Source organism: Phycodurus eques, chromosome 9 (assembly GCF_024500275.1).
Source record: "Phycodurus eques isolate BA_2022a chromosome 9, UOR_Pequ_1.1, whole genome shotgun sequence".
Taxonomy (NCBI): Eukaryota; Metazoa; Chordata; class Actinopteri; order Syngnathiformes; family Syngnathidae; genus Phycodurus; species Phycodurus eques.
This window is the reverse complement of record NC_084533.1, coordinates 6,889,585-6,911,995: the sequence shown is the minus strand read 5'-3', so window position 1 is coordinate 6,911,995 and position 22,411 is coordinate 6,889,585. Positions and strand designations below refer to the sequence as shown.

General features: G+C 41.2%; 1 protein-coding gene across 2 annotated transcripts in view; it reads left to right on the top strand.

Moving 5' to 3' along the window:
• The window catches only part of pcdh11 (protocadherin 11), a 194,436-nt gene that overhangs the window by 74,236 nt on the left and 97,789 nt on the right, over positions 1 to 22,411 (top strand). For both annotated transcript variants that reach the window (XM_061686170.1, XM_061686171.1), the window contains exon 4: positions 3,175 to 3,234. In XM_061686170.1, coding sequence (XP_061542154.1) covers positions 3,175 to 3,234 — 60 coding nt within the window. The remainder of the gene's footprint in view (positions 1 to 3,174; positions 3,235 to 22,411) is intronic.

The window sequence follows — 22,411 nt, the reverse complement described above, 5'->3', positions numbered from 1 at the left end:
AAGGGCATTTGATAATCCTTGAACTACATTGCTCCTTTCAGCCCAGTGAGAGTGCATTTTATTGTGACGGGAGGACTGTTTAGAAAACAGGGACAACACAGTAGCTGCTGCAAATGAAATTTCGACTATTTTAGTGAAGACAACAGTGTATACGGGCTCCTTGTGTACGGATGCTGGAAGTTGGAAGTTGGATGTTGATGGATCTTAAAACATCAATGTGCCTCAAGTCCCTGTCCACTCAGCGCTGGATAGACATCTTGTTCATTTTTTCATTTTTGTGCGGCTTGTTAGGGTGGATGGTGCCATGAATGTGAACAGACTATTATTTGGACTTTGGCTATTCTTGCATGTAGATTCAAGGTGTCATCGTAAGATCTTTTGAGCATTTTTTTTTCTGGTTTGATAATACTGTACATTGTTATATTTCTAGCTCATTACAAAACATCTGAAATGATTTGAGCAAAAAGTGCATGTTTCCAAAAAATCAGATAAACATGATCATGTTTCTTCCATTTTTCCATTTCCTTAGTTGCTATTCCAGGACTCATCAAATTACACACAATAATAATAATAATAATAACTTTAGCGCTCCGAAAAGACAAAAACATCAATATGTGGTGTCATCGGAGACTCTCTATGGCAAGCATTGTCAAACGCATTTCCTTATCATCTGTAAAATCTGGTAAGATTTGAATGTCTTTGAGCAAATGTGTGTTGAAATGTAGGGGTTAGGATCATCAGAACTTAGTTCAAGGTTCGATTATGCTCTTATATGTGTGTCAACTGAATTAGTAATAATCAAGACTGTTTGAGCAGCTCATTTTTATTTGTAAATATTTCTTTTTCTGCAATATATGTACTCTTAGATTAAAATGGCTGTTGAAGATGGAATACCCACTCTTTTGTTTACTTTTAAACATGATTTGAATGTCATGTCATGGACTGTGTAATGTAAATTCTATGTGAATTAAAACATGCTTTTCAAAGAAATAAAAAGTGTGTAAATAGAATTACTGTAGATCAGAATTCATGTGAGTAGGTATGCTGGAGTTAATTTGTCAGTTTTGTTATATAAAGCCAAGAGATTTGAATGCCACACTTTTCAGACCAGTTTCATGTGTGTATATTTGATTTAAAAGGTAGGTTAGGGAGGACATGTTTGCATATTTGGATCATCTAAATGTATTACTGTGAGTTGTTAAAATATTTTTGTCTCTCGGGATCCCACTCCAGTTGTGGAATGTAATTTCCTTTTGAGCCGCTAGGTCAAATACAGATTGACATCTCGTAAGTATTTGTTAAACAATAAAGGCTTAGTTGAAAGCTAGCAGTCCAGACTGTTAGCAAAGCAGTAAGGAACATTCTACTCCTACGTTAGCCCTGAAAATGTAAAAATGACATTGTCAGATGCTAAATAAAATATCGTAATCTAACATGGTATGATCTGAATGTTACACCCCCTGAAAAAAACAAAAAAAAAAAAAAACACGAGCTTCATGATATCATGTCTTGTCAAACATTGATTGATTTAGTGCACTGCAAAGTTTGTACAAGCATGATACAAATTCTGACCAGTAATATTATCACTGGTGCTAATGTTAACACAAAGCACAGATACACAGTTTTCCTTACTACAAGCCAGGGTTCCATAGGCCTACTAATTGTTTTTGTCATTTTTAAGATATGATTCCGACAAAGCGTTGCTTTAAGCGCTGTGCATTGTTACTCTGTGGTCATGTTGTCCTGTTAGCAGCTCATTAAAAGGTGACAAGGCTAATGAGATGGAAAATCTTTGTTCTCTTCTTTGTTAGCAGCTCGACTCTGACTTCTTTTGTGGTCATGTAATGTTCGTGTCGGCTGGCAAAGAGATTTTGTAGAGCTGGAACATTAGGATCGTGGTGTTTTGTACGCAGGTGGGTGGTTCCAGGTGATAGTGACACTGGTAAAAGTCATTTGGCTTACTGCAAAAGATTTTGCTCTTTCAACTTGATCAGTAAGAGGCTACACAGATTTTTTAGACCGTGGTTTGGAATGAAGGTCAATGGTGGAAATCGTTCCGTCTAAATGAATCTATGTTCTTCTATGTTTGTGTGCACTCAAACATAGCAACCATTTCTTGCCTCTATCCCCCAAGACAATAACTCATGTTTATTTGTCACATCAATTAGATGGTATCATGGTTACTAGCCTACTCAATCTGCAGGGAAGATTTTGTCGACTAAATTCATTGTCCCGGCTAGGCCCATTTATTCATTTATATTTCATGAATGTGGTGCTTATGTTGCAGTGAAAGCCTGGCTTTTTTAAAACCTCACTTGGTTTGGTCGGCAAGTGACTTGTTTTCCTTCTATATAATTAAATATAGATGTTAAGATTCTGAAGTTGAGTGTCACATCTGTCCTGGTGATACCGTATGGGGCACCATTAAATGTGCCCCAGGTGCATGCTTGGATATGAGGGCATAATTGAAAGCACCTGCTTGGAAAACAACAGTGTCTTCCCAGGACACAGCTCACAGCTCCTTGGTAGTCTCCCAAAGATTTTTCGCTCAGCCATCACTGCCCTGCTGGCTTATCCTCATACATTTGTCCGTTTCATCCCTCACTAGGGTCAGCTCAAGAAACTTCACTGTTTCATTTTTTTTTTCACCATGGAACTGTGAGTATGCAAATAATTTGGATCTTTGCATAATCACAAGCAGTGGGACCATCTGTTGTTGGCTTGTTGACATACCTCGTGTCTGCTTGTTAATGGTGTTTTCTTGTACACAAGCAATGTATTTGTGCATTAACAATGTGATAATAATTTAACCTATAAAAGGATTCCAGCAAAAAGACATATGCTTTGGGGACTCTTCCGACAAAGAAGGATTTAGAATCTTTGTAGAGGGACTGAAATAATGGTTTAGACGAAAACAAACAAAAAAACATCATCCCTCTTCACGTGATGTCTGATGGATGTGGAAATGATAAAGGTTTAATATGACACTCGACAAAAGCTGCAAGTCTTGGATTAGTGGTCAGCTGGCATGTACTTGTTTATTCAGTTGCTGATACCCACTAAAATACTTCCCAAAGTGCTCTTACAGATAAAAGCTGCAACTTCTATCATTGAGGATTTACAGCGAAATGACCTCCAATGAAACATGCCCCTGATAATGTGTTTTTCTTGTAGAATGCGATCCAGACGCCAGAGAAGTCTTTTAACTCACCACCGCCCGCTTGTCCTCATAAGGTAAGATCCGCCTTGCTTTCAGCCATTGGATTTTAGAAAATAACACAAACTCTCTATCAGGCTAGGAACCATATTTGGTGATTACGCGAGTGTTCAACATGGACCCAAATACCTCAGTATGAGGCAGTACAAAGGAAAAATATAATTTTAGAATTATGATGACAAACAAAACCATTTAAAGATGCCTGTATATATTCTCATCCCTCCAGGTCATTTCATTCTCAGGGCATTGAATCGATCACAAGTGGACTGTCATGGTTGTCTTAGAAGACAGGATAGTTCACCTAACACACACCTGGCAAATTTGATTTTTATTGATTTTTTTTTTTTTTTATACAAAAAGACCACCACAATAGGGAATCTTTTTTTTTGTAACATAACACATAAAACACACTTTGCAGAGGTTAGGGTTTTGCGCTGGAAAACTTACTGTTGTACTTATTTAATTCAGTTAAACTTTCTTCTGTTCTAATGTGATTCAAGTTTGATTGGCTGTAACAAGTTGCGGATATTTATTCAATGTTAATTATCTCGATATATGCAGAGTCAGAGTCATCACCACACACTACTGACGTCAAGTCTTTAGAAGCAACTTTCCACTTCTGCTTCAGATCCATTCCCCAACGTGATAATGTGTTGCAGTGAAAGTCACACAATCTCAGTTCACTTTGCAGCGAATGTGTTTCAATTTTTCGTGTGGATGAGTGGTGGTAGTGGGACAGGGAGGAGTGAGCGACCTCAATAAATAAATAAATAAAAAAGCTCAATGGAGAGAACCTGTCTGGAAGCCTTTCATTAACTGTTCAAAGCTGTGTGCTCTTCTGTAGAGCTCATGTACAGCTCGCTGTCAAGAAATGACTTTGGCAAGTGCAGACAGTGGAAGGACAGTAAATGTGAATAATAAATATAAATAAATATAAATCAAATATGACACACTGACTGCATTTTTGTCATGGTGAAATCACGAGAACAGACTATAAAGTTGTGATCAGAAGGTCACATGTCCAACATGCAGGGATGGAACAATTCCTTCAATAGGTTATTAGGCACTCAGGGCAATATTACATTCATCCTATCGCATAGTGTGATAATATGATGACAGTCTAGAGTTGTTGCTCCTTTTGCTTCACTCTTCTGTTTCTGTTCATCCATATGCTCATGTAATGGGCAAACAGTACGTTTGTGGATGAGGTTCTTTGCATTTTAGCTGTTAGCAGCAGAACATAATCACCCTCTCGTCAGCTCCCATTAGTCTTTGTGATCTGCACCGACCCAAAAAGTGCCACCATTGCAATGGGCCAGCTGGGGTAATTTAGTACGTCAATCAACTCGGGAGGTTGTTAAGTGAGCGAGCAAATGGATGGTTATGATTCATATGTAAAATAATATTCACATTTATAATGGTTTTCTGAATGGAATATCCTCTGTCTTTTTGCACGTCTTCTCCTCATTTGTATTGTGGGCACCCCCCTCCTCAAGATAGTGTAATGACGAGAGGGCTTTTGAACGTGCTGCTCTGTGATTATATTAAGAGAGTGGGATAGTGGGGGAAGAGGGGTGGGGGTGGGAATGGGTATATATAATTGCTTCTTGACACATTGGCCAAATTCTGCAGTGCCAGGATCTGAGCAAAGATGATTAACGGCTGTCCGAGTGGGTGGGTCCCGCAGGTCGTTCGGGTCCTTTGGTTTCCATAGTCTAAAGGCTATATACTGCATAGTGAAAATCCCAAAAGTCGGCACATTGTTAAACTACAATTATACTCACATCGAACGCATTGTCTGCCCACCGCAAACTCTCTCATTCACCCGCCAAGCAACTTGCTGTCTTCATGTTTTTCTCCTCACTCCCGCTCCTTTTATTTTCTATGCTAGTTTTCTTAAATGGTCTCCTCGAGCCGGCAAGAAGATGAAGAGCGAAAATCTTGGATTCTGTAAATAATTGATGAGCAGGCTCACCTCAGAGCATCATTACAGTACAGCAGTCCGGGTAAGGGGTGAGGCTAAGATCATAATTCTGACACCAGGCTTCAGGCGGTAGAAAATTGTGTCAGTTTTTCACAAGGCTGCAGAATGAAGAAGTGTTTCTCATTAAACCACAAGTAATGCACAATAATGAGCGCATACATAGATCCCCCCCCCCCCCAAATTAACAACAGTATCACAATCATGTCATGCTGGGAACTTCTAAAATATAAAGCAAATAGGATTTATGCAAATAATAAATGGTAATCTTTTTATGTTCCCATGTGTACCTAATTAATGTGTTAGTGCTATTTTTGTAAGCATGCACACATGAGTGCATATATACATGCATGTTCTCTATGTACAATATAAAATTCAGTTAGGTGACAGATGGAGAGGGCAAGGGATGGGGGTGGGGTTCAAGCATCTCAGATAGTATGGGGCCTGCCTGCTACTCATTCCGTGCCAGCTCAGAAATAGCGAAGACAAATTACAGCTGTGCATCAAGATGTCCTTAGTGTGTCCAATGTGTTTGCCCCACAAATAAACTCCTCCCCTTTAACAAATCAATCAACAATAGGAAAGTTGAGTAATGAGCTTGGTACAACGAAACACCCACCACAGCCCACCACCCCCTCCCGCCCACCCGCCTCCTCAAGTGCACTCATCCTGGGAAGCTAGCGTGGCACATGTAAACACACCGATTACAACTGATACAAATGCTTAAAAGGCAGCAGCATTTTAAGTCAAGAACAGAGCCCCTGAAAAGCACACCTTAATGATGATTCATTCTGTATAACATAAGAAAATCCCCCTGGAACCCAAACAGGAGGGTCGGCATAGGGCGATTAAGCTTAGATTAAAGGCATCCAGCTGCAGATGCATGGTTAGCGAGGTATCTCTGGTATTCTTGGTTGGTACTCGACATGTCTCATAACAATTAATGTAAGGTTGTCTCCATAGATAAAAGGCTTAAACGCTCCAATTGTGACCATTGTCAAACAAATTAAGTTTGTTACCAGGTTAAAAAAAAAAGAGACAAGCCTAAAGGTCATTTATGGCCTCTTGGAGCAGTGAGATGTGGCGTGTGTCACTATCCAGAACCACATGTCTGGATCAAATGGGAAACGTATGCGACGCAACCTTCCTCCCGTGTAATAAAGGCAGTCAGCCACATTCACTGTCACATTAATAGCCTACTACGGTGTCGTTCTTTATCATACGAACATCCGACATTGTGGGTAACTTTAAAGCTACAGTATGTAACTTTTGGCTCCCCCCTAAGCTGGAAATCTGCATTACAACAAAAGAAACAGCCGTCGTTTCAGTACGAAGTAAGCAATGCATTTTATACCCCTCATATGTGGTTCTATGACATTTTTACTTATGTTTTGAAGGGCATGCGTCATTTCTGTGCTCTCAATTATGTGCCGTCATTTGCAGTGCCCCACCAAACGGGCCACCCTGGGAAACGAATAGAACATTCACTAAATATAAAAAAAATAAGATAATGACAAATACAGCAAGATGTTAGAGGAACTGAATGGCTTAATCAGAATTGTGTCATCGCCTCTAGTAGTGACTTGGGTCAAAATAACTTTTTTTTAACAAAAAAAGTTGTGGATTATAGCTTTAGCACCCAAAAACTTTACCTATCATTACTTTTCTAGAACTGCCTCACATGGGCTGATGCTTGGATGATTCATAGGGAGCTACTATAAATGCTGTGTCCAGAGTCCAGAACGGTTGAATGAAGACCAAATCGACTATAGGTCCTTGGTAATAAGCTTCTAACTATGGGGAGAGGTCCCAAAATTATTTGCACGTGTTTTTCAAATCCACAAATATATCCGCGATTTAGATGTTTTTCAAATCCACAAATTATTTCCACCTTTTTCTAAAATCCACAAATATAGCTGCGATTTACACGTGTTTTTTTTTTAATGTTGTGTGTGCGTTTATCATGTTTTATCATTTGTAAATATAAATAGTTTTTCTTGTGAATTGTTGAAAGTGCTTTTGTGGCTCAACGGGCACGTTCATTTATTTTTGGGACAAACAACGCAGTTTTACGTTTCACACGTGTAGCAAGGCCCTCCCTCCACCCGATAGCCAGCAGTGTTGCTGTCTCCGTTGATGACTTGACTGCAAGTCATTTTTATTGGAATCCAACAGTCTATGGCCGACCTCGCTGAAATTCCCAATAAATTGACCATGGCTTAACAAGGTGGAGAACAAGCAGCCCCATCATTAGTAAATAAAATATAAAGAAGTAACCTTCCTCATCTGTCAGCAAGATTATTATTATTATTACAGTGTTTAAATAATAACAGTGGAGAGAGAGAGCGAGAGAGAGAGAGAGTCTATGCTCTCAAAGGAGACAGGAACACTGCCACCGAGCGGATGGAGGTAGGACCTTCTAACACTTGTGATGTTTTTCAACTTAAAACTCCATTACGTTTGTCTAATAAATGCGCATGCCCGCTCATCCACAAACGCATCTTGCAACAATTCACAAGCAAAATTGAATATTTACAAATGGTAAGTCGTGATAAATGCATACACAATGTATTTTTTTTAAAACTTCGTAGATGTATTTGTGAATTTGAAAAACACGTGTGAATCCTGGCTATATTTGTGGATTTGAAAAGCGTGCAAATAATTTGTGGATTTGAAAAAGAGGTAAATCGCGGATATATTTGTGGATTTGAAAAACTTACAAATAATTTGTGGATTTGAAAAAGGTAAATCGTGGATCTATTTGTGGATTTGAAAAACACACCTGTGAATCCTGGATATATTTGTGGATTTGAAAAACGTGCAAATAATTTGTGGATTTGAAAAAGGTAAATCGCGGCTATATTTGTGGATTTGAAAAACACACGTGTGAATCCTGGATATATTTGTGGAGTGCAAAGAATTTTGAGACATATCTCTCCCCTTATCTGACTAGCAGCTAGAGCTGCAGACATTTAACCCCCGTGGGCCTGTTTACATCTTAAGGGTTGTGGGGGTCACGTGGTTATTTCGATTGATGTTAAGAGTTTTACAAGCTGAAACAATCCAAATGATAAAAACTGCTTTGTAACAGGATGGCAATGGATGTTGAGGACCATCCACCCTAGTTGGTGGTGATAGTTCCTTTTACTTGGTTACATTTGTCGGCTGTAACCCCACCAAACCACATGTGACCTCTATCACGTTGAAAGGGCAAATGAACACACAGCGCTTAAATGTCTGTAGTTCTCCGCCAATCGGAGTTGAAGGATGCTGTTTGGATGAGATAAGAACTATTTAAAATACAGTTGTATGTTGTGACCTGGATCATTGGAAAGACATTTTTGAACTCTCACTGGACACTTCCTTATGTACACCGGGACAGGGTAAATTAGGTTAAATGGAATAATAGATTTCCATATTTAATACTTCAATATTTTATTGCTATTCTGCAATTCACTGGCGACCAGTCCATGATGTACCCTGTCTGTCACCCAAAGTCAGCTGAGATTTTACGTTACAGTTTTGGTTCCTGGCGCACAAACTACAACCACCAAAATAAACACTGTTGAATTTCCGGTAATACCTCTCTGACATTGCCAAATAAACCAGGCATTATCATTGTACAGGCAGAATTCTCCATGCAGGTCTTGTCTTTGTTTTTGAGGTTGTCGTCGTCCTCATTCGGTGAACAACGAAAACCCTCCAAGACAGATGTTTTTTTTCTCTTGTTCCGCAATTTCCACAACAAGGACTAATGGCATCAAAAATTCAGGAGAGAGTGATGAAGGAATATTTAATACAGTTTGTGTTTCCATCTCCGCCAACTTGCCATGCTCATATATCTAAATTGGACAAGTCCACATGCAACAAATCAATGATATTTCATTACAAACCAAATTCTTCTTTTAGAAAACTGAAATCCAATCTCCACGGTGACACACACAAAAAAAAGAATACTGTGGCAGATTCATAAGAAAAGAAAAAAAACAACACGACTTGTAACAAAATCATTACATTCTTATGGGAATAGCAATAAATCTTGCAACATACCATTAGAATTCAAAGTAGGACTCAAGAACAGTTCAGCATTTAGCTTCCCAGATCTCCTGCTCTGCGTTTGCTCCCTTTCTCCTGATGGCTGTCTATTCCTTGCAAATGCCACGCAATATCGCCCCTCGATATCAACCTAAACCAATCAGGGATTTGAAGACCTCCCTTCCAATCAATTACCACACAAATCAGTGCACAGGCCTTTGATGGAGAATCATTTGTCAAATCAGCCCAGATGGCTGGGGGCATGTACCCCAGTGCCACAGGCCATATCCACATGGAAATCTCTGCTCAGAATAGGCTCTCCTGACACTCCCAACATATTAATGGGAAATCATTGTGCGCTGCAGATCTACAGTCCAACCGCTCTGATACCCGAAACTGAAAATGTATAAGCATTTTAGCATTACTCGTAGCTAATATCTAGTTGCATAATATATACCCGAAGGACTTTTCAAAGGTTTGCAAAACTAGAATTTGACAGGTCAAACGGCAGGTGTCAAAGTCAAATTTAAAACCATTTCAGGTGCTGTTATTTTATTATTATTTAATTACATGCAACCTAATGTAACATCACACATGGAAAAAACAAAGTAAAATTTGTTCATGCAGTTTTCCTATGAACATACTGTATATCATTCAGACAGAATTATGTTAAATTATTAATCATGTTGATGCAATGTTTTGACACGATTGGAGAATAAAATTAGGGTATTGTAATTTACTCCTCACATTAATGGAATGCCACTGCAGAGTGGTGAAAAAGAGACGCTCCTTACAGAACAAAATACATAAATACTACCATACCATGAAGAAACAAAATGATTGGTGTCATTGGTGTTGCTAAAGAGAAAAGGACACAATTGTACATTTATTAAACATGAACGCACACACAAGCATACACACACACACACACACAAATCCCAATACAAACGTTAAAAGGTATTGCAGCACAATTAAAAAGTTTTACCTTAAATTTCCCCTTCCCATAGACAAGCAATTCCCCTGGTAAACTTGGGAACCATGCAAGTGTTTGTGATTAGACGAAAATCTTAGGTTAGAGTCTCATGGTTAATGACTCCAACAAAGCAAGCGAAGGTTCATTAGTTTGCATGCTGGTCTAGCCCAAGCTGGATTTCTTAAGAAATAAATTTCCAAAGTTTTGCGGCTAACATAAATTGGGCACTCTCTAGAACATCCCTGTCGATAGACATTAACTTGAATGGCCCTCAGTAGAGCGCAGACCTCCACCGAGGACGAGCAATCCTAATTTGTATCAGCACCAAATCGTACACCTCCGTAGACACTGGCCTCCTGCTTGTTCCATTAAGATTCCATATTTTAATCGGTCCTTCCGTAGTCTGAGCCTCAAAATGTTTTGTGAAAAATGCTTAAGGAGTTTCTGCTTACAAACAAGCAAAATGGGAAACAGAACCTTCTTGGTGGAGAAAAAACTAAAGACGAAAAAAAATCTGTATCTAAAACTTTCATCATGACTTAGTTGAGATTCACTGTCATAGTGTAAGTAATTTAAGAGGTTCTTTGAATACATTTATTCATGAAGTATTATTCAAAGACTTCGTGGCTCAACCCTGAAATGTGTAGTGTGGTGGAAAGCCATAGATGCCAGTCCACAGTTCTTTGTGCACGAATAGCCAATCTAGAGACTCAACATCTACTGTATCTTAAATAGACAAGCACTCGACCTATAAAAAGGACCTTCAAGTCTGATTTCTTATAAAATATTTTACCCACAGCTGTGTTTTAGCTGTAAAGTAATGTACAGATTCATTGTGAAGCTGCTGTGATGGAACAAAAAAAGTGTGTTAGTTATAAGCAACACCTTAACTGAGGGTGTAAGTCAAGCAGCATTTTTAATTTATGTTAATATAGCAAGTATTTTGCTACTTGTTGCTCCTTAATAGGAAGAGTTTATTATATAAACCTCCAAATCTCTCGCTGTTGCTGTGGAATGCTATGAAAAGTTTGAATTGAGACTTGAAAAAAACTTGAGTGGGCAACCTGTTATAACACCTACGCTAACCTTCTCTTTATTTGTACCTTTGGACCTTTTTCTACCATTTCGCATTCCTTTTGCCTCATGCTAAATTGTTTTGCACGATTTACAGCGTTACAGTCATGGCATAATTTAGCAGAGAATTTTGGTGCTTGATGTTCTGTGCGCTTGTGAATTGGCAGTCTAATCCAGCAGCTTCTTTGACTTTCTGTTTTAAATGGTAAATGGTAAATGGACTGCACTTATATAGCACTTTAGCTACACCCTAGGTGTCAAACTCAAAGCCCGGGGGCCAGATGCAGCCCGCCACATCATTTTATGTGGCCCGCGAAAGCAAATCATGCTCGTCAACTTCCGTGATTTTTGCTAAAATCTGTACCCCAATTCCAAATTGTCATAATAATAAACAATAATGTTGAGATATTGCATTTTTCTGTTACCAAACCCTTCTTCTACAGTAAGTATCCTTGTCTTCTGATTTCAAACCTAGTTATCCCTCAATTTGTTGTGTAATGGTAATATGTTTTGGTGATGATCAAACATTTATATGGTTTCACTGTTCGAACGGCCCTCTGAGGGAAATCATAACTACAATGCGGCCCGGGACAAAAAAAGAGTTTGACACCTTCCAACCTTAATTCTTTTTGTGCCATGCCATTGCCATGCCATTGCCATTTTCTTTTTTGCTGAGAATATTGGAGTTTTTTTTTCATTTTATTTTATTTTTTTTGTCGTTGGTTTACGATGGTAAAACTGCAAGGACCTTCGCCCCAACATGGAGCCTCCTGGCATCCCCTCGTCGAGGAATCCATCCCAGAGGAAACAGGGTGAGAGATGACAGCCAGCACTATAATGAAGAAAAGTGAAGTGAAAGAGAAGCCGAAATGGGACAGGAAATTTTAACCATTCGTTCTGTATAGAGTATATGTTGCTCGCCAACGTACAAGTTCTTTTAAAGCGTTTTAAAATAATTTTATTTAATCTTTTGCTTGCACTTTACACGACGTGTGGAGGAATGAGGGGTGAGAGGTTCCTTGAGGTAGAGGGTGGCAGTGCCATGGATGCATTGGTGGGAAAATAAGACTCAATTCGACCCTTTATTGGACAGGAAGCCAGTTTTATGTTTTATGTTCGATCGTACAGTATGTATGCACAGCACTTTGTTATAGCTTTGTTGTTTTTGTTTTTTAATGTGCTCTAGACTGTAAGTTGTGAGAGTTGGATTTCATCCCATGACACAAATTACATGATTATTAAATACCTTGTATGCCATAGAGGAGAAAGGAAATCCTGGGCAAAAGCTAATGGAATTACAAGAGGAATTTACCACTTGTAAATAATTACCTGTCTGTAACCTCGCCAGGTAGGAACATGTTGCATTGCTCAGGATAATTTTTCTTTTTTCACCATTTGACTTTGCATATTTCACACTGGCACAGTCTTTGGAGATGCAACCCATCGTGAGAGAATTTGACTCTGCATGCTCAAAAAAAGCATAAATATTGAAGAAAAAACAACATTACCAGCTGATGACCTTATTATGCTCACTGTGTGTGATGCAGTTCCAATTGTGCCTTTATTTGTCATTATTACTGCCCACTATTAGTGTGAGGCAAGGAATATCAATATGATAAAGACCTCAGACTAAAATGTTAAGGAGCTACCCTGTCATGTGGGTCTCATCCCCACTGTTTTGAGCGGGGCTACACTATATGAATGTGTTTTGCTACTCATGGATATTCAGTGGAAGAGTGCAGGGTGCAACTTGTTGTAATAAGCATTTACTGATAGAGAGTAGCACCGTGCACTGTGAGAACATATGTTAATGCACTTGGCAATGGCCAGAGAAACGGCGAGACTTTTGAAACACACACAGGGTGGGCCTCCTGCAGCAAACATTTGCCTTTGAAAAAGATGTTAATGTGATTTGTGCTCAGATGGCGGAAATTAGTCTGGTCATGAGAAGTTTGTTTTGGTGATGGAACCACTTGTGTGAGGGCGTCTCTTTACTCTTCCCACTCTTGACGGTTTTCGACTTTTCAGCTTTTGCCAGACATATGCAATGGTGTTATTCAGCAACATAATATTTGAGGAAGATCTGCAAAGAGCAAACGGACTTGTTTCTGTGTTTGATCCATTTTTAACCAGCTCTGTGTCACTGCACGCACCAGGTGGGTTCTTTGTTCTTTCTTGGAGCTATAGTGTATATGGGGGGGGGGTAGATGGGGGTAAAGCTGCCTTAGGTCAAAGAGTCTCAATGCACCATGTCTTATTAAATTTTAAATTGTGGAATTTATGCGATATTACTTTTACAGTAATCTCTTTTTTCATTTACTGTATTTTGTGTTGGTTTACGGAAGATTGGTTGATTTTTTTTAATTGTTTGATTGACAGTCCAATTTGACCTTTTGACCCCAACAACTTCTGGGTCTACACTTTGTGTCCTATACTATTCAAACTTAAATATTGCAAAATGGCCCCACAGTCAAGGTTTCTAGGTCTGAATGTTGGCTCATGCCATTCTATGTGGAGTATACATGTTCCCTCTGTGCTTCTTCCCACATTTAAATACATGCATGATAGGTGAACTAAAGACTCAAAATTGGCTGTCTTAACTTTGACAGGAGGCTGGTCTGACCCCAGTTTATATTGCCATCATATAGTGTTGCCACCAACATTAACATAACGCCATCCCGATATCACGTTCAATTGCTCATTCAAGATGCTAAAAAAAAATGATTGCTCATTAATTATGCTGTCATTGTTTAGAATTGTATATAACGGCGCCAGTGTTCTGTGGTTCGGATGCCCTTCCTATCCTCCAACATGGCCCCCCCCCCCCTTGAGATGGACTAATGTTACCTATTGTGATATGTATTTCTTATTTCATGAATGCAGTATTAATCACAGTACCGTTTTGGCAAGCTGTGGCACATACAAACTATTCTTAAAATATAGGGTTTAGTTCCCCTGAACAATACTCTCATAACAGGATGTGCCTTACGATTAGCACACGACTAGTCAGGTATGTGGTCTGCCTTTTGCTGAAGTCAATGCTATTGGATCCAGCTCACCCACAAGCCTCAATTGGATAGGCACTATAGAAAATGAATATATTCATAGGTTCTAGAATTTAACATAATCAAAACAACATTCTCCATTGATAAAAATAAAGAGGAGGATCACTATATACAGTAAATGTGGCTTGGTTGCAAATTTAAACATGCGAAAATTACATGAGTTGGCTCCGATAAAAATAATGCTTCGAAATATTTACGAATGATCTAGTTACCCGCACAGGTTCATCATCAGTCATCTGAAATTGTATATTTTCTTTAGGAAAACTGAGATTGTGAAAAAAACTTCTGAGGGAATAAAAAGTCACTGTGAGAGTAAAAATCTAGTTCCGCAGGATAACTAGGATCCACCTCATAAAATTGTCAATGAGTATATTGGCATTCTTGTAAAGGGTTACAATTCAGTCAGAGACCTCCAGCTGAAGTATTCCTCCACTTCTTTGGCTCCTCAGAATAGTCACTGTGACATTTGGAATTTGCATAGTAGTAAAGATCACTGTAACTCTTGGTGGCTGGTGTGACACTTATTAAACTCAGCTCACACCTTCTTTGCACATTTTTTTTCGTCTCGGCATAGTTCGGGAAGCAGCACAGAGCGGGCAGGCAGCAAGGTATGTGGGTAAAGAAAGCCATATAGTTCCTCAGCAGATGTTAACCTCAAAGAGCATTTTGTCATCTGTCTTCACTCAGTAAAGTACCTGCAACCCTCTGCAGATCAGCACTGAATCAAGATCTCCTGCTACTTGATGCTGTTTGAACTCACTTGAGTTGTGATGTGAGCGATAAAAGGGTAACAACATGTCTCCAAAACTGGAATCGCTTTTTTTTTTTTTTTTTACCAAACCCCTCCTTTTTGCTACAGTAGTGTTGTTTTTTTGTTGTTGTTTTTTTAGTAATGGATAATTAATAAGTTAGATGCATTTGCAATGATGTCCTTCAAGCCACGCCTGATTTCAAGGGACAGCTTGACTAAAATCACTTTGAATTTGGTTGAAAGCATGTCTAATTGAATTTTGATACGTAATTAAAACAAGCAATAAATCAGCCCAGATCCCACTGCAACCCACAATTCAACACTCTTGAGCACTAAAAGCTAATTATGATGAAGTTATTATCTCAGCCAAAGGGAGCACTCAGAATGGCTCCTTCTGCATCATGGAGAATTTCTTTGGCGAAGATGTGCTCAACCTTGAAGAAAGGTCATCTCTCTCATTAGGCATCTAGTTCTGATGAATGTCACTCAATGGACTCCTGTTAAAATGTGGCACTTTAAAGCAGGTGATCATCTAGAGCAGCCATTTGAGATGATATACATTACATCTACATGTATTACATCATCTGCTCATGATGCTGTTAATGTTGATACAGTGTATTTCTACAGTGAGATTGTTTTTCACACCATTACAGACTAAACACAAGAAACACACATTGGTAACCTACATTTACATTTCTATCTATCCATTTTATATACCACTTATACTCCTTAGGGTCACGAGTGTGCTGACTTCGTGTAAGAGACGGGGTACACCCTGAACTGGTCGCCCGTCAATCACAGGGCACATATAGACAAACATAGACAAACAACCATTGGCACTCACATTCAGTCTTCAATTAATCTCACATTCATGTTGTTTTTGGAATGAGGGAGGAAACCAGAGCACCCGGAGAAAACCCACATAAGCACAGGGAGAACATACAAACTCTACACATAACCTCAGAACTGTGAGGTGGCTGAGCAAAGAGCAGAGATGGGGGGGAATCGAGTCAAATGACTTGACTCGAGTCGACTTGAGTTGCCAGTTTTATGATTTGCGACTTGCTTGCTGACGACTTCAGAAAGCCTTGACTTGACTTTAGACTTGCTAGCCAAGAGACTTGACTTGACTTTGACTTGAACTACATGACTTGACAAGTCATCTCGTTTAGAGTTGGAAATCTGCATTTTAATTGAGACTGTATGCCTTTTTTATTTTAAAGTAAGAAAAAAATTTTTGGGGTTGGGGGGGTCATTCGCACCAACTGGCTACACAGTATGTGTTGTTGCGCACTTGCCAGTGTGAGGTAGCAACCTGCCTAAACAACAACGGACGGAGCTCCAAAGATAATACAATTTTATGTTGTCAATGAAGTCTGCAAAAAGAGAATGGCAAGCTGCATGGCTTGCAACTCGTGCATTAAATACACAACAACAAAGTTGTCGAACTTCATCCGTCACTACAAAACTAAAAGAAAAACAGGTTAGTTAATTTAACAGTTTAGCTAGCTGGTCAAACATTAAGTTTTGATGAGAGTAAATATTTCAGATGCTTGATGGCAGAGAATACCATAGGTGGGGGCAGAGCCGGTGAAAAGCGGCTCTACAGTAGATGTTAAATGAATGATGTTAGAAATGAGCAAATACAGCTGTTGGTAATTTTTGGCCACTAATCCCTGGTTGTTTAGGAAGGGGCTGGGTTGATTTAACATGGATTTAGACCCTTATGCTCATCATCTGCTAGCCGGTCTCATATACTTAATCAATTACATCCCCTGTGATTAAAGTGCGCTTTGGATGCCATGCACTGCACATGTAATCTCCTGACATAAGGTATTAAATGAATACTAATTATAACTTTGCAGCTATGTGTCTTATCATATTCTTTTAATATCTTCCCTGAGAAGACAAATTGGTGTGTCAGTGGAAGGGCATGCTGTGTTTTAAATCGGTCAAAATGTGTCACGTTGGTATTCTTGTTCATTGAAATAAAAATGTATAACATGCAGTAATATCTCTTTGTGGTGTTGTGACTCTGCCACAGCATTTTATTACCACTCCAATATATGTTGCGATATATGTGACTCTGCCACAACACCACAAACCACATTACTTTGAAAAAAGATGGAAAACATCTATCACCCTCAATATGGTACTTTTAAATCTATGCTTTCTTTCAAATAAGTCTTTTATCCATCCATCCATCCATTCATTATCTGTACCGCTTCATCCTCACAAGCGTCGTAGGCGTGCTGGAGCCTATCCCAGCTATCTTCGGGCGAGAGGCGGGGTACAGCCTGAACTGGTTGCCAGCCAATCGCAGGGCACATACAAACAAACAACCATTCAGTGCACACATTCACACCTGCATGTTTTTGGGATGTGGGAGGAAACCGGAGTGCCCGGAGAAAACCCACGCAGGCATGGGGAGAACATGGAAGATGCGTCTCACATCCTGTACGTGGATGGTAAACCCAGAAGTCAGAGGTGTGATTGTGGTCGTGGGTGCGGCCAGATGGGTGTGGGGTGTGAAAGTGTCCTTTTGAAAAAATGCAGTAGAAGGTATTCAAGTCGTTGGCTAGTGTGCTATTGTTCTCAGCTTGGGGGGGGGGGGGGGTCATCGCTTGTAATTAGTCAGCGATTGGAATGCATGCCAGACTGATTTAGAGTCGTTAGCGCTAAACTGTTTTTCCAACTTTGCTGCACAGTTCCTCTTTGCAATGTTAATTTCTTTAGTCAGCAGGTTTCTAGCACGATTATACATGGCCCTGTCCCCGCTCTCATCTGCGTCCACCTTAGCTTGGCGAAGCTGCTTAAGTTTGGCAGTGAACCACAGCTTGTTGTTGTTGAAAGTGCGAAATGATTTGTTGGTACACACACATCTTCACAGAAACTGATATAGGATGTGACATCCATCCATCCATTTTCTGAGCCGCTTCTTCTCACTAGGGTCGCGGGCGAGCTGGAGCCTATCCCAGCTGTCATCGGGCAGGAGGCAGGGTACACCCTGAACTGGTTGCCAGCCAATCGCAGGGCACATACAAACAAACAACCATTCACACTCACAGTCACACCTACAATTTTAGAGTCTAAATTTTAGAGTGCAATTAATGCATGTTTTTGGGATGTGGGAGGAAACCGGAGTGCCCGCAGAAAACCCACGCAGGCACGGGGAGAACATGCAAACTCCACACAGGCGGGGCCGTGGACTGAACCCGGCACCTAAGAACTGTGAGGCTGACGCTCTAACCAGTCGTCCACCGTGCCGCAGGATGTGACAGTGTCCGTATATTCATCCAGGCTGCCAGCTGAATTTTCAAAGACTCCAGTCTGTGCAGTCTAAACAGCTTTGAAGTTCCATCTTTGCTTCATTGGTCCACTTTTTCACTGTTTTCACTGTAGGCTTCGCGCATTTAAGTTCTTGCCTGTACGTCGGTATTAAGTGAATTAAGCAGTGATCAGATGAGCCCAGGGCTGCACGAGATAGAGCACGGTATGCGTTTTTTAGCGTAGTATAGCAGTGGTTTAAAATGTTAGTTTCCCTGGTAGGACAGTCGATGTGCTGCTTATATTTAGAGAGTTCATGGTTGAGTTTAGCTTTGTTAAAGTCCCCGAGAATAATGAGGGGTGAGTCCGGGTGTTTTTTTTCAATTTCGTTGACTTGTACGGCGAGCGTTAGCAGTGCACCGTTCGTGTTAGCTTGAGGCGGGATGTACGCTCCAGCGAGGATGAATGATGTGAACTCACGCGGCGAGTAGAATGGCTTACAGTTCAAAAACAGCGACTCCAAATGCGGGCTGCAGTGTGTGCTGAGCTCCGTGACGTCCGTACACCATTTTTCGTTGATATAGAAGCATATCCCGCCGCCTTTTGTTTTCCCTGATAACTCCGTCTGCTCGGTGAAGATGAAAACGCGGAAGCATGACGGCGCCGTCGGGTACAGCAAAAAAGCCAAGTCTCCGTAAAGCACATGGCAGCGGAACGTTCGAAGTCTTTACTGGTCTTTATCAGAAGATGAAGCCCGTCCATTTTGTTGGGTAGGGAGCGTACATTCGCAAGGTGGATCAACGGGAACACCAATCTGTATCCTCTCTTGCGGCGTTTCACATGGATGCCAGCTCGCTTCCCTCTGTGGCGTCGCCTCCGCCTCCATGAACCGAAAACCGCCGACGCCGCTCCGGTGAGTAACAGGGAAAAAACTGAGCGGATTTTCGAAAGTTGGTGAAAGAAAGTCCGGAGTAGCCTCCTTGATGGTTAGCAAGTCTCCCCTTGTGTAAGTGAGTCGTGTAATGTCTCCAAAGACGAACGAAAAACACAATAACAAAAACAATACTAGAGAGCGCATAACCAAGGCGACCACACTGGTAGGTGCCATCTTGTAAGCGGTGGTCACATCGGAGCCAACTCACCATCAGGTGCTGATCAGTTGACAGCTGCGCCCCTCTCTTCACCCGAGTGTCCGATGACACGACCACAAAGTCGATCATCGAACAGCGACCTAGGGTGTCCTGGTGACAAGTGCACGTGTGGACACCCTTATGCTTGAACATGGTGTTCGTTATGGACAATCCATGATGAGCACAGAAGTCCAATAACAGAACACCGCTCGGGTTCTAGAATGGGGGGGCCGTTCCTCCCAATCACGCCCTTCCAGGTCTCACTGTCATTGCCCACGTGAGCATTGAAGTCCCCCAGCAGGACGATGGATTCCCCAGCGGGAGCGCTCTCTAGCAACCCCTCCAAGGACTCCAAAAGGGTGGGCACTCTGAACTGCTGTTTGGTGCATAGGCACAAACACAGTCAGGACCCGTCCTCCCCACCCGAAGGCGAAGGAAGGCTACCCTCTCGTCCAACGGGGTGAACCCCAACGTACAGGCGCCAAGCCGGGGAGCAATAAGTATACCCACACCTGCTCAGCGCCTCTCACCGTGGGCAACTCCAGAGTGGAAGAGAGTCCAACCCCTCTCGAGAGCACTGGTACCAGAGCCCAAGCTGTCTGTGGAGGCGAGTCCGACTATATCTAGTTGGAACTTCTCGACTTCACACACCAGCTCGGGCTCCTTCCCTGCCAGAGAGGTGACATTCCACGTCCCTAGAGCCAGCTTCTGTACCCAGGGATCGGATCGCCAAGGTCCCCGCCTTCGGCCACCGCCCAGCTCACACTGCACCCGACCCCTATGGCCCCTCCCACAGGTAGTGAGCCCATGGGAAGGGGGACCCACGTTAACCTTTCGGGCTGTGCCGAAAGGTTAAATTTTAAACTTTCTTTGCATTCTGATGGATATTTATTGAGAATTACATTCGTTCAGTCGAACAAAAACATTTTAAAGGGCAGTGACAGAAACAACAAAAAGGAGAGAGTGAAAAGTTAACAAAATAGTATAGGAAAAGAAGTCAACAAAAGACAACACCAGCTGTAAACAATATGAGGAAAGGAAATTATTGTATACCTAGTACAAAAGATTAGAATCAAGTGAGGCAGTCATGCTACACCCTGTGAGGGAAGGACAGGACAAGATAGGACAGGATTGGACAGTACAGGGACAGAAGGGGAAGCATGCAGGACAGGGGTCGGGGATCCGGCTGTACAATTGAAGTGTGGTGGGATTGGCTATGTAAATTGTAAATATCTATAGGACCAGAGTGAGTGATGGGATAACCAAGAAATTCACATAGTTATTTGTCGCGATGAGTGAGTGGCCCCACACCCATTGAATAAGTCCCAGGGGTGTGTGTCTGCAGACACATGCAAGTGAATTGGCAGGGCTGCCGGGTACTGCTGCCCCCACAGCCAACCCCCCCATCACCACCCACCGACTTACCCACCCAAAACCCACTGCCCTCCAGAGATAGGTGTGTGAAGTGGATTCAAAGAAAGGGGATGAGTGTGTGTAATTTATTAAAATGTTGGGGGGCAGGAGGGCGGAGGAGCAGGGTGTCGAGAGGGTAGAGAGGCAGTGTGTGTGGACAAATTAATAGCAACTAGTCTGTCCTGACTGTTAGTTCTGACTAATAAATAGGTTTAAAACTTGCACGTAGGTAGTATACAGGATTTACTGTTGATCAGTTGGTGTGGTTTGCTTAGAGGGTTTCCTTTTGTTGAATGCCAACGAATACATCAATAGACTTTGTGCAGCAAAACACCGATACAGAGGCAAATAGGGATTCTAAGTCTACAATTAAGTATAATGAAGACTTTGTTAGACCTGCTACGATGAGGTGTTTTGTTTGCAACGGTTTTATCACGCTGACAAAGGTGAACTGCGTTCATCACAAAAGGGACAATTTTTTCTCATTTGAACAGTGCTTGCTGTTTCTTGGCTGAGATGTTTCAGCCCGCACAAAAATGAGCAGATGGCATTCCTGTACAAGTTTTCCCTTTGTGACTTTGTGACTGTGTGTATAATTCAGAAGTTAATTAGCTCTCATTTTAAACTTGCACTTATTCAACTTTCCACAACATACTATAAATGTAGCCACAGCTTGTGTTGAAAACATTTTAACAACACCTGATCTTCATATTGAACACAATAGTCGGGTTTACATGCCGACACTTTTGTCATTCCGATTGAATTAATTCCGACTGAAGATAACAGGTCACCTGTTTACATTTGACATGATCTATTCCAATTGGGTGTATACATGTGCGCTGCTTTTAAGCGGAAAAGCCATGTGACATGCACACATTGACGTAAAAGTCACGTCCTTTATCAAGATGGAAGTCCGTCGTCTATTTAGCACTGTGGTTGGGATTTACACTTTTATTCAAACAACCACTTCATAAGAACAAGTTCCAAGTAGTTAAAAACAAGATCTCTGTCACATACGAGCTCTGATTGGAAGCTGCAGACAGACAAAGTATCCAACAGCGCAGCCTGGCACCATTCAGATTCATGGTTTACATGATGAAAATTGACTTCTGATGGGTTTGACAAAAGGAAAATTACACCCCTGTGAAACAGAATGAAATTCCATTTGTATTCGGCCTTTTTGTTCTGACTGAGGTGTTTAAATGGAGCATTTTCATTTGGTTTGGGCTTCTAACTGATTACAGTACCCGGCCCTAGATGGTGCCCCCCAGGTCCATCGATTGGGACGAGCCAAGTCACATAAAACAACAGTGTTGTATTTGTAGCGGACATGCGCTCCGCAAATCGAGGCGCCACAGAGACTCGCAACCACTTGTGAACCCCACGCCTCCATGCTGCCCTGCTGTGAGACAGCGACTAGGACAATGCCTGGTGTACGTCAAGTGGATCTTAACCTAATTAGCAGCTTCCCATCAAATCTTGATTCCTCTCTTCAAAAGACTCCT